We start from the raw sequence: 11622 nt of genomic DNA on the forward strand, positions 1-11622 counted from the left end.
AACCACTAACAGTTGAACAAGTTAATGAATCGAAATTCATTACAAAATATCAATATACTGTTGAAGTAATCGCAGGACATATAAAAAGTCGTTAAATATTTCCAGGGCAGTTCGATATCCGAAGAAGAAGACGACAAAATGTAAAATATACGTTAGTTCCATTATCATCACATTCATACTTTGAACGTATTTTTGACAACTTTCCCATCGTTTCTCGGGAAAGTGATAAAGACATTTTTTGTTCCTTGAGAAACACTCTAAAAGATCCTGCATGAATTTTTCATTTCCAGGCGATGCCAAAAATGGGCATTTCTTAACACCCTCATTAATTATATCAACAGATTCTTTAATGAATCTAATCCTTATAGGCCGACAATAACGTGGTGAAGATGGTATTGGATTCTGCCAAATAATTCTTGTATTATTTATGCCACAAGTTAATCGTAGTGGCACAAACGAACTTTGAAATATGTTTGCGTCCGAATCTGCATCGTTGTTAAATTTTTGTTTGTATTGGGACTGTTGCGATCCGTCACTACCCCACTTGGAAATTAGATTTATAGTATTGGCATCTTGTTGGTTTAAAGTTCCTATAACATTTTCGAAATATATTAATAATCTGGTAGTGGTGTGATTCATTAATTCCTGTACACTTATTTCCGCAGAGGTAGCAGTCACTGTAAATGAATTTTTATTTGGATAGCAATCCATTTTTACTGTTTTTAATACTGAGTAACATGGGTAGAATTTTTTGTTAGTTTGCCTGATAATTTCGTATTGTCTTCTAGAAAGATCGGCTTTTACATACATTGCCAATGCCTGGAATGGTAACAATTGCGAATTTTGTTGTTGTGTACTTTTAGAATATGCTTTCTTATACTTATTTGCACGCCTTGGGGAAGTGGTTATCTCTTTCAGCATTTGGGAAGCATCTCTCATTCCACTGGTTTGTAATTTCATGCGAGCAGCAAAAATTAGTTGGTCCTTTTCCACTATGTTCCGTAATTCTTCTGTCTTCCTTCTTTTGCTTCGTCGCTTGATTCTTCGAAAGTTTTTAGTGGCCGTGCCGATCGTGTTTTTATTTTAGTTACTTCAAATATTCCTTCAAGCCATTCTTGATTCTTTTGAAGAAAAATTTCTTCTTTTTTATGTGCCGCTGCCCATCTGTGTTTCATTTCCGATTTCACGTACGAAAATTTATGTTTAATTCCCTTTCTTTCATTTTCTGAATATTCTTCGCGGCTCAGAATGTAATTTTCAATGAATTTCAATTTATCATTGATATTGCAGTCTTTTTGTTTTTGCATTATATTAAAAATATCTCTCCGGGTCATTACTTTAACTCCAGATGAACCTAAACACAAAATTATAATTTTTAAAGTAAAAGTAATCCATAGTGAAAATATATCACGTATGACTGTTTATTATATTTCTAATGATTACAAGAAGATTCACGCGATTCCGCGGAAATTTCTTTTTCGAATATAATGTTAAAGCCTTTCCCTTGAATGTTAAAGAAAAATGAAAGTCGGGACGCACCCTGAAGTATGACAAAACCCTTCGAGTTATGATAATAGTGTCTCTAAAATTGAGTAAAAAATTCCTTTTATTCAACACTCTTTAAGTATATGAAAATAAACGAAGTTTTAATTAAAATGCTTGATATTTATACACACTTACCTGCTTCAGAAGAATCCATAATTTATTGCTTATAAATATTTAAAAAAAAAAAGAATAATAACTTTGAAACTCTAATGCCGTAGAAAGTAACAAGGAAACACACGTTCGCTGTTCGACACGCTCAAGTTCAAACTGATCAAATGTTACGACTGCTAGCGTGAAGGCGACAAAATTGCAGTTTATGACATCCCAGGTACTTACCTTTTTCAGGTAAAAAGTTATTTTTGCCTGCAACGAGTTTGACTAAACTGACTTTTGGCCAGCTTGATCGGGCAAATACCCCACTATGCATCGGTTCGGGCACGAATAAAGCAATCGGAGAGTTTAGGACGGAAGCGCGGATAGACGGGGACCTTTTCCCTATGATGGTCCGCGTGATACCAAACGGGTTAATGGCTCACGGGCTACTGATAGGTACAGATTTTTTAGACCTGACCGAATTAATTATTAAGCGGGGACAAATTATTATAGTAAATTAGAACAGACTGAAATTCCTCACATCTCCGAAATTAATGTAGAGCACGAAGTAAATGAAGTATGCATCTCATATATTGAAGACACGCCCACTAGGAAAATTTTAGCACAGATGATTGATGATTATAAACCCATGGCGACGCGCGAGTCCGAGTTAAAAATGACAATAATATTAAAAGACGACGAACCGGTATTTCAACGCGCAAGGAGATTATCTCCGTCGGAAAGGGATACGGTAAACGCGCAGGTAGAGGAGTGGTTACGCGATGGGATCGTCCAACATTCCCTTTCAGAATATGCCAGCCCAGTAGTGTTGGTTAAGAAGAAAGACGGGTCATCGAGACTCTGCGTAGACTACCGATTGCTGAATAGAAAAGTCGTTAAAGATCGGTATCCGCTTCCCCTTATTGAGGATCAATTGGATCTGTTGCAAGGCGCGAAAATGTATAGCACGCTCGACCTCAAAAATGGGTTTTTCCATGTAGATTTAGATAAGAATAGTCGGAAGTATACATCTTTCATTGTTCCCGACGGGCAGTAAGAGTTTCTGAAAGTCCCATTCGGCCTATGTAACTCGCCATCGGTGTTCCAGAGGTTCATAAATTCGGTATTCAGAGAATTGATAGCGAAGAAAATAGTTTTAATTTATATAGACGATATAATAATTCCTTCAATGGATTATAAGAGTGGATTGGATAATTTAAAATTTGTATTGAAAGTAGCGAGCGAAGCCGGGCTAACTATCAACTGGGACAAATGCAGATTCTTACAGCCCCAGGTAGAATATTTAGGGCACATAGTAAAAGACGGTACGATTCGTCCTTCGGAGCATAAGACCGAAGCGGTGGCACGATTCCCTAAACCGAAAAGTTTCAAACAAGTACAGAGCTTTTTAGGGCTCACCGGTTATTTCAGAAAATTTATACCGCATTATTCATTAACGGCGCGGCCCCTTTCAAACTTACTAAAAGCAGAAGTAAAGTTTCAATTCGGCATAGAACAGGAACAGGCGTTCGAACAATTAAAAATCGCCCTAGCGAGTAAGCCCGTCCTTAAATTGTACCGGGTCGGTGCAGAGACGGAACTGCACACGGACGTGTCCAAATTCGGGTATGGTGCAATATTGCTCCAAAAAGACGATTGCGATAACGGGCTACATCCGATATATTTCGCGAGTGGCAAAACAACGCCAGCGGAGGAGCGCTATTCAAGCTACGAATTAGAGGTGTTAGCGATAATTAAGTCTCTAAAGAAATTCCGTGTGTATTTATTAGGCATACCTTTCAGGATTGTGACGGACTGCCGAGCATTCGCATTAACGATGCGGAAGAAGGACTTGTGTGTTCGTGTCGCGCGATGGGCGCTATTGTTAGAGGAATTTGAGTACACTATCGAGCATCGCCCAGGTAAAAATCTGGTACATGTAGACGCCCTGAGCCGTAACCCGCTACCATCGTGCATGCTGGTAGGCGAAACTGTAAATAGTATAAGCGGTAGGCTAAGGAAAGCGCAGCGAGAGGACCCAGGTATCCAGAAAACATTTGAATTGGCAGAGTCGGGACGAGCCGAAGGCTACATGGTTAGGGGTGGCATTGTGTTTAAGGAAATGGAGGGTGATATACGCCTTGTGGTACCAAAGTCAATGCGGACGCAGGTAATCAGGCGTGCCCACGAGAACGGACACTTCGCTGCGGAGAAAACTGAGGCCGTGCTGAAACGGGACTATTGGTTTCAGAATATGCGTGAAAAGGTGGATGAAGTGGTGCGAAACTGTGTAGACTGCATTCTAGCGGAGAAAAAACGGGGTAGACCGGAGGGATTTTTATTCGCAATAGACAAGGGCGAAGTACCGCTAGACACCTTTTACATCGACCATCTGGGTCCGCTCCCGTCAACAAAAAAGCGATACACTTATATTCTTGTCATTATAGACGCGTTTTCAAAGTTCGTGTGGCTTTACGCCACGAAAAGTTGTAATTCCGCCGAAGTGATAGCACATCTAACAAAGCAATCCGTACTTTTCGGAAATCCGCGCCGGATTATTTCGGATAGGGGTACCGCGTTTACGTCGGCAGCATTCGAAAATTATTGTAAGGACGAGTGCATAGACCATGTACTGACTACTTCAGGTATACCGCGAGCGAACGGTCAGGTAGAGAGGGTGAACCGTACGCTAATAGCATTATTGACTAAATTGTCAGCGCCGAAACCTGGGGAATGGCACAAATACCTAGACAGATGCCAAAAATGTTTTAACACCATTCCAAGTCGAAGTACTAAAACGACACCGTTTAAAATATTGTTCGGCGTAGAGGCTAAATTTCGGGACGACCCTCAGGTAATGGGATCACTTGAACGCGAATGGGAAAATTTATTTGAGCAGAATCGCGACGAATTGCGAGAGGAGGCACGACAAAACATCCTCAAGATTCAACAAGAAAACAGAAAGTCTTTTAATAAAAGGAGGATTGAAAGTAGGAAGTACCGAGAGGGCGATCGCGTTGCTATTAGACGAACACAGCAGGACCCGGGTTTGAAATTCGCTGCAAAATATTTCGGACCTTATGAAGTGACGACGGTGCTACGAAACGATCGCTATGTAGTCACGAAAATCGGCGACCATGAAGGGCCGCGTCAAACCTCCACAGCAGTGGATCATATCAAACCATGGATAAGTGAGGACAGTGATGACATGTGCAGTGACACCGAGGAAACTCGCGATAGACCATGCGATATCTGAGGCCAGATATCCCTGCAGGATGGCCGAGTGTGGGGTGTGACGTGCAAGCGGTCGCTAGCGGTTTACGACCGGGCCTCTTTGGGCCCGGGATGGCCTTGCGAAACCGTACCCGGCTGCTTTCGTACCGTTAGCGTTGCAGTATGAGAGTGAGAGAGGGAGAGAGTGGGAAAGCGACTGGGGTTGAGGGTGTCCGAAGGGAAGAACGGGCAGTGTAGATCAGGAAACCGAGCGAGGAAGAGTACTGTAAAGAGCAGCGTAGCGTGTATATCGTAGAGTAACCTGGAAATACTTTGTCATTCATCAATAAATTACGATTACATATGTAGGATCAGAAGTGTAGAATCTGCCTTTTTTGTAATTCACATGCGCGAATTGGAAAGAAACACAATCAACGTATAAATTAATTATAATTGAAACACAACGTATCAACGTATAAATTAGTTATAATCGGAACACAACGTACCAACGTATTAATTATAATCGAAGCACAACGTATCAACGTATAAATTGATTATAAGAGAAACACAACGTAACATGTAACGTAATGGACGTTCGTAGCGTAATCTTCGTGATCGACGTTCACTCTCAAAAAAGCCCCACTCTTTCCCGGACTCGCGCTTTTATCCTCCAGCTCCCGAACACTTGCCGGTTTCACGTCCGGTCATGTTTCGAGAACGTTCTCGTCGTTTCGTATCAATATCGCGTTACCATAGTCCATGCACTCATACATTCAATCATGCAATCATTTAGAGTCGACACATTCATGTAGTTCAATCATTCCAGAACGTTCTTGACATTTTCCATAGTTCCTCATCCGGTATTACTTCTCGAATATTCCTAACGTTACCAAACATTCCGTCTCTAAGGTCATTGCACTCATACATTCAACCATTCACTCAGAATCGACACATTCAGTTCACTCAGTCATTCCCTGCGATCGATACGATACAATGAAGAACGCTCAGAACGCTCATCTCCTACACATATTCGCTTGTTTCCGTCAAACCTCCCAATCCCACAATACGGACCGGCGTGTCGAGGGACACATTCGTCAATAAACGGCATACCTTTCAGTAGTATCGCCATGAACTACTGATTTCCATGATCCTGGAATGACGTGTCCATCTTGCGTGTCTATATCAAAACTTCCTGGAGGTGAATATTAAGATCTGGATGTCGAGCTTCTTCTTAAAAAATTGTTTGAGATAAATGCACGTTCTTGTAATTATCTCAGCATTTCCACATTTAACATAAGTGGTTTTCTGAACACACGAAACACTGATGCTAATAAGCCAAAAGCGTTTTCCACTACTCTACGAGCAAGAGAATGTCTATAATTGTATATTCTTTTCGAAGAGCTTTTTTCCTGATAACCAGAAAAAGGTTTCATAATATGAACTTGCAAGGTGTTGCGACGCAGGATGACGATCGGTCTTGGTGCAACGCAGTAGATTAACAGTTAACTATAGTTTAATTGAAGTACTGATGGTACAGATGTACAGGACAATGCTGAATGTTCCTTTGTAATTAAAAAACATGCTGCCACTGTTTTTTGGGCTTTGAATTACAATGTGTTTTCCGTCACAAGCTTCAATACAGTGTGGATAATTCCAGGAGTTTTCAAACTCCTTAGCTACCTTCCTCCACTCGTCTTCAGTACACGGCATTTGGAAAAATTTAATAACTTTTTTTGCAGGTAGAAGATAATTTAATTACAAATAGAACACTTAATGAATCACACTTTAATGGGAACAAAGTACATAATGACGATGAAAAAAAGAAAACATTTTAAAAAAGTAAAAAGAAACAGGAATGCTTTGTATCGCCCTCTAGTTGCGAAGAAGAAGCGTACGTTATTTTAAAACGTGCTGTTCAAAGGGATGATTGTGCAACATATGGAGAATATGTAGAAAATGAACTACGAAAATTCACGCCGAAAGCACAAATAGTTGCAAAACATTTTATCAATAATATATTATTCGATGCAGCTTTGGGAAAATATGATACACCGAATTCATATTACGACAATGAAAGCAGATATCAATCACCCTCCACCTCTTCCCTACACTCAGAAATTTCGCTATCTAGAGATAGTCATACACAGCTAACTTGCAGCTTTGCCGACAGTGCACAGCAAGCAGATATAGTTTCGCGAACGTTTCCTGGCATTTTAAATATGGATAATGTTGGATTATTAATAAATAATCATTACAAAACTGAATCTAACAGTGAGAAACACTGTCCATTGTCTGCATATGAAGACCGTATTGGCACCATCGGGCCTAGGGGCCTGGGTCTGTTTTGTCGTCGAGGGCCAGGGAAACAAACATGATGCAGGCAATGGTTTCTTTCCTTTTTATGTGGACGCCAGATTTTCTTTTAGGGGATCTGAGCGACGCTTCACTTCTTGTTCAGTTTTAACAGAGTAAAGACGTCCTTCCAGACCACAGAATAAAGTTTCATTTTTACTTACAAAGTGTACTGCTTTTTCCCCCAATTCCAATAGATAATATTCATAATGAGTAACTTACACTGTACTATTATTCTACACAGGGCGTTCGGCCACCCCTAGGAAAAATTGAAATGAGCGATACTACAGGCCAAAATAAGTCGAAAATCAAGAATACCAATTAGTTGATGGAGGCTTCGTTGTAAAATTATTAAGGTTTAAAGTTCCGCCTGAAACGTGGCAACTTGCGAACAGATGTGTAAGTGCAGTAGGTCAGGAGGCGGTGTGTTACAGGAACCGAGCTTACCGACTTATCCATCGCCTTTCGTTTCTGCGTCAACTCCCAGGAAGGCAAACGCATATCGTCGAATGGGATTCAACCTGTCTTACGAACATCCAGAGGGGCATATCAAAACTCACCCGACATGGTGTTCACAGAGAGAGGGCAAATGCCTCTTTGAACACATATATTTTTTTATGCACAAAAGTCACCCACACGCGAGTGTCCACATGCTCAGATAAAACAGCCTTGCCTGACAGTAGTTGTTCCACGTGGCCACCATTCTCTTGTAGGCACAGCTGCATTCTTCTCTGCAAATTTCGTCGCACATTTTCCAAATTGGCTGCTTCTCTTGACTCAATAATACCCGCTGACGACGTAATTCAGTATTTGAGTTCCTTGAGCGAGTATACTGGCGTTGAGTAAACTAAATCCTTCAAGTGGCCCCAATAGAAAAAATCAATGGGGTTGAAATCAGGTGAACGAGCAGGTCACAGCTTAGGTCCTCCTCATCCAATCCACTTGCTTCCAAAGTACGCGTTTAAATGCCCGCGTACTGTCAATGTGTTATGGGTCGGTGCACCGTCGTGCATATACCACATTTTTCTGCGTACATGTAGCGCTTCATCCTCCAGAAGGTTTGGCAACTGCGTTTCCAAAAATTCCAGGTACAATTGTCCTGTTAAACGCTGTGGGAAGACCACAGGACCAATAATTTTATTGCCAAGTATTCTTGCCTAAATATTGGCAGAAAATTGGCGTTGAGTATTTATTTCGTAAACCGCGTGTGGATTTTTTTCTGCCCAAATATGGGCATTGTGTGTGTTTACTGTACCGTGGCGATTGAATGTTGCCTCGTCGGTAAACAATATGTTTGAGATAAAATCTTCGTTATCTCCAATCATGGCTAATATCCATGTGCAAAAATCTTTCCGTTCTGCAAAATCACCATCTTCTATTTGTTGTACCCGTTGAAAATGGTACGGGTGCAGTTGCCTCTGCTTCAATATCTGCCAAACAGTCGAATTACTGACTTGCTCGGCTGCTGCAATTCTTCGCGTGCTGGTTCTGGGATCTTCTTCAATCCTTCGAAGTATTCATTCTTCCAATTGTTGGGGCTGTTGATCTCGCCCATCAATTAGATTGGTCAGGACCGATCCCGTATCTCGTAAACGCTGGTATGTTCTTGTGAATGTCCTCCTGTCCGGTACTTGCCTATCGGGGTATTTTTCGGCGTAAAGACTTACGTATTCCACGCACTATTACGCAATAAAAATAAATACTAAACAAAATTGTAATTATATTTAATTACTAAATATTAAATTAAAATTAAAGTGTTTGTAAGCTCTTTAAGGTCTGTCGCGAAGCGTATTCTTTTTAAGGACGGGATATTCTATAACACCGAACATTTGTGTCCAACGCAGGTAGCTGGAAAAAGTGCCAGTGGTACTTACTAAACACCGACTTTCTTAAGGTTTTGGATAATAAAATTTAAAACATTTAGAATGGAAGGTGAACAGGTTTCCAATCCAAGCGTGGGTACCAGCGCTACCGCGGAAGCTCAAAAGAAGAAGAATGCTCCAAGAGGTTTAGGTTCAAAATTGAAAAAACAGGAGATGATTACAAGAAAGAAGAACATCACTGGTATGGTGACAGTCCAGGAAAGATCAATAAATAAATTACGCGAAAAGATACCTCCGTTAGACAGAAATCAATCAACGCTCATTCAGAGTACACACCAAGAGTCTCGTCATCTACTAGTATTCAAATAAAGACTTAACGAACAAACATCGTCTTTGCTTCTGTAAGCACCCTAACTATTGACACAATTTTAAGTAGGCGTGTGAGGTATGCGTACAAAAAGGCAAACGCGCAATTAGTTACGCGTACAAACATTTTGGTCCTTCGAGCCGGATTACATTCCGATATTACGATTACCGGATGCCAACATCCGACCATCACTACGCAGTGAGAGAGTTAAGAAGTTCGTTAGCCTGAAGAAGAATCAACAGCAGCAGGACCACGACGCAGCCGTTCGAACTTCCACAGTTTGGAGCAAGCAGCCGACGGAACAGTGAAGCATCCTGTTGTCAATCAACTATTGGGAGACTGGTGACCTTCCGGGCGGACACAGCAGTCGACGGCGGACAGGACCATCATCCCGTGCTGAATCAAGACAGCAGACGAGATCTCAGCAGAACTGCCAACTACTTGCATACGCAACGCAGGTCATCGCTTTGAGTGAGTACAACGTATCGCACTCCTTTCTCATTGTCCTTCTGACGTTTATTTCCAATCATTTAATATGGCAAGTGTGCAGGACTCGATTAGTTTAAAAAATTTAAAAAGGCAACGAGCCACTATTAAGGGTCAATTAACCCGAATTAGTTCATACGTGAATGAAACATCGACATTAAATATACACGAATTAGAAGGGCGCAAGTCTAGATTAGCAGAAATGTGGAATGCGTACGAAAGCGTTCAAGATAAGATAGAAATAGAAGATGAAATATCCGATCACGTCCAGGAACGAGATCAATTCGAGCGGCAATATTATGCGGTGCAAGCGTTATTAGAGACACATATAAATTCATTAAAGGAACCTAGTAGACCTGTAACTGCTAGTAGAATGTCAGAATCGCCGAATAGCTTTCGTGACACATTTAAGACTTTAATTCATGACAATGAAGCACTTCCGTCAGTGCAAAAGTTCCATTTATTAAAGAATTCTTTACGCGGAGAAATAGCGTCAGTCATTGCGTCTCTGAATGCCTCGGAAGAGAATTATTTCGTAGCTTGGGATTTGTTAGAGCAACGGTGCAATAAGCCGCGACAAATCGTTCAGGCCCATTTAAGGTTGCTGTTTGATATCCCAGAGATCACTCGTGACACTCCCACCAATTTAAGAGTATTAGCTAATCAAGTTCAGGTTCATGTTACTGCGCTCAAGGTATTAAAACAACCCATTGAACATTGGGAAGCGGTGTTAGTATATCTCACCGTGCAAAAATTAGACAAGACTACCCGCCGTGCATGGGAAAGAACGTTAGAAAATGAGACCATGCCTAAATTCGTGGATTTAATTAATTTTATTAACAAACAAGCCCGCGGTGAGGAGATAGAGGCAAATCAGTTAGGTTCCTCTAATATAAATCAAGATACTCGTGGACAAATCAGACCGGTTAGGCGGCCTCAAAATTACATTGCCACAAGCAAAAAACTGGCGTGCGCCGTTTGTAGGGAACAGCACGAAGTGTACGCGTGTCCGCGATTTTTGCAAATGGCGGTTCGCGAGCGGTCAGAAGTAGCGCGAAATGCAAAATTGTGCACTAATTGTTTAAGGGTTGGCCATAACGCGTACGCGTGCATGTGGAAGGGTTGCCCGAAATATAGCAGGAAACATAATTCTTTGTTGCATTTCCCTAATAGCGTAACTCAAATTAATTCCGCGAGACCCACCGAAAATGAGCCGAGTACTTCGACTAATTTCGAGACAACGAAGGCCGCATTAACCGTGACTTGTGATTCAGAAGTTTTGTTGGGAACGGCACAAATCAAAATACTAGATAAATTCAATCGTGAACATAAGTGTCGCGTGTTGCTTGATGGGGGCTCACAAACTCATTTCATCACGGAAAGGTTAGCAGATTTGTTGCAATTGGAGAAAAGGAAAATTGATTTAACTTTTTCAAGGTCTTAGTCAACTACGTACACCAGTCTCGTCTGAGCAACCGTGGCGATAGGACGTTTCGCGTGGTACATATCAACACAACCGCTCCGGCATCGTATTATTTTTGTTGTCTCTCGCCGCTTGGCTTCGGCCTCACCAAGAATAGTACGCGCACAAGACATATTTTTATTAAGAGAGTTTATTCCTGAGTACAGGAACCTCTCCTTGTGATCATGGATTCAAGTAATGTTCCTGGTGGCTCTCAATCCACCTATGCTAGTGTGATGCAGAAAGTGAGCTTTCCTTCTAAGGACCAAGCTATTGTCCTC

At 41.3% G+C, this 11622-nt stretch overlaps 2 protein-coding genes across 2 annotated transcripts; one reads left to right on the top strand and one right to left on the bottom strand.

Annotated features, from left to right (window-relative positions):
• Positions 1-6119: 6119 nt before the first annotated feature.
• LOC122400582 lies at positions 6120-6561 on the bottom strand. The gene is made up of 2 exons (XM_043402103.1): positions 6395-6561; positions 6120-6327 (listed from the first exon to the last, which is right to left on the bottom strand). Exons 1-2 carry the CDS (start codon positions 6559-6561, stop codon positions 6120-6122), a joined length of 375 nt encoding a protein of 124 aa, XP_043258038.1.
• Positions 6562-10081: 3520 nt separating this feature from the next.
• LOC122400583 lies at positions 10082-11323 on the top strand. Its single transcript, XM_043402105.1, has one exon. The coding sequence runs from the start codon at positions 10082-10084 to the stop codon at positions 11321-11323; it is 1242 nt and encodes a 413-aa protein (XP_043258040.1).
• The last annotated feature ends 299 nt before the right edge of the window (positions 11324-11622 follow it).

Source organism: Colletes gigas, unplaced genomic scaffold (genome assembly GCF_013123115.1).
Source record: "Colletes gigas isolate AHSC1104 unplaced genomic scaffold, ASM1312311v1 Colletes_gigas_Sc00019, whole genome shotgun sequence".
In the NCBI taxonomy this organism is placed as follows: domain Eukaryota; kingdom Metazoa; phylum Arthropoda; class Insecta; order Hymenoptera; family Colletidae; genus Colletes; species Colletes gigas.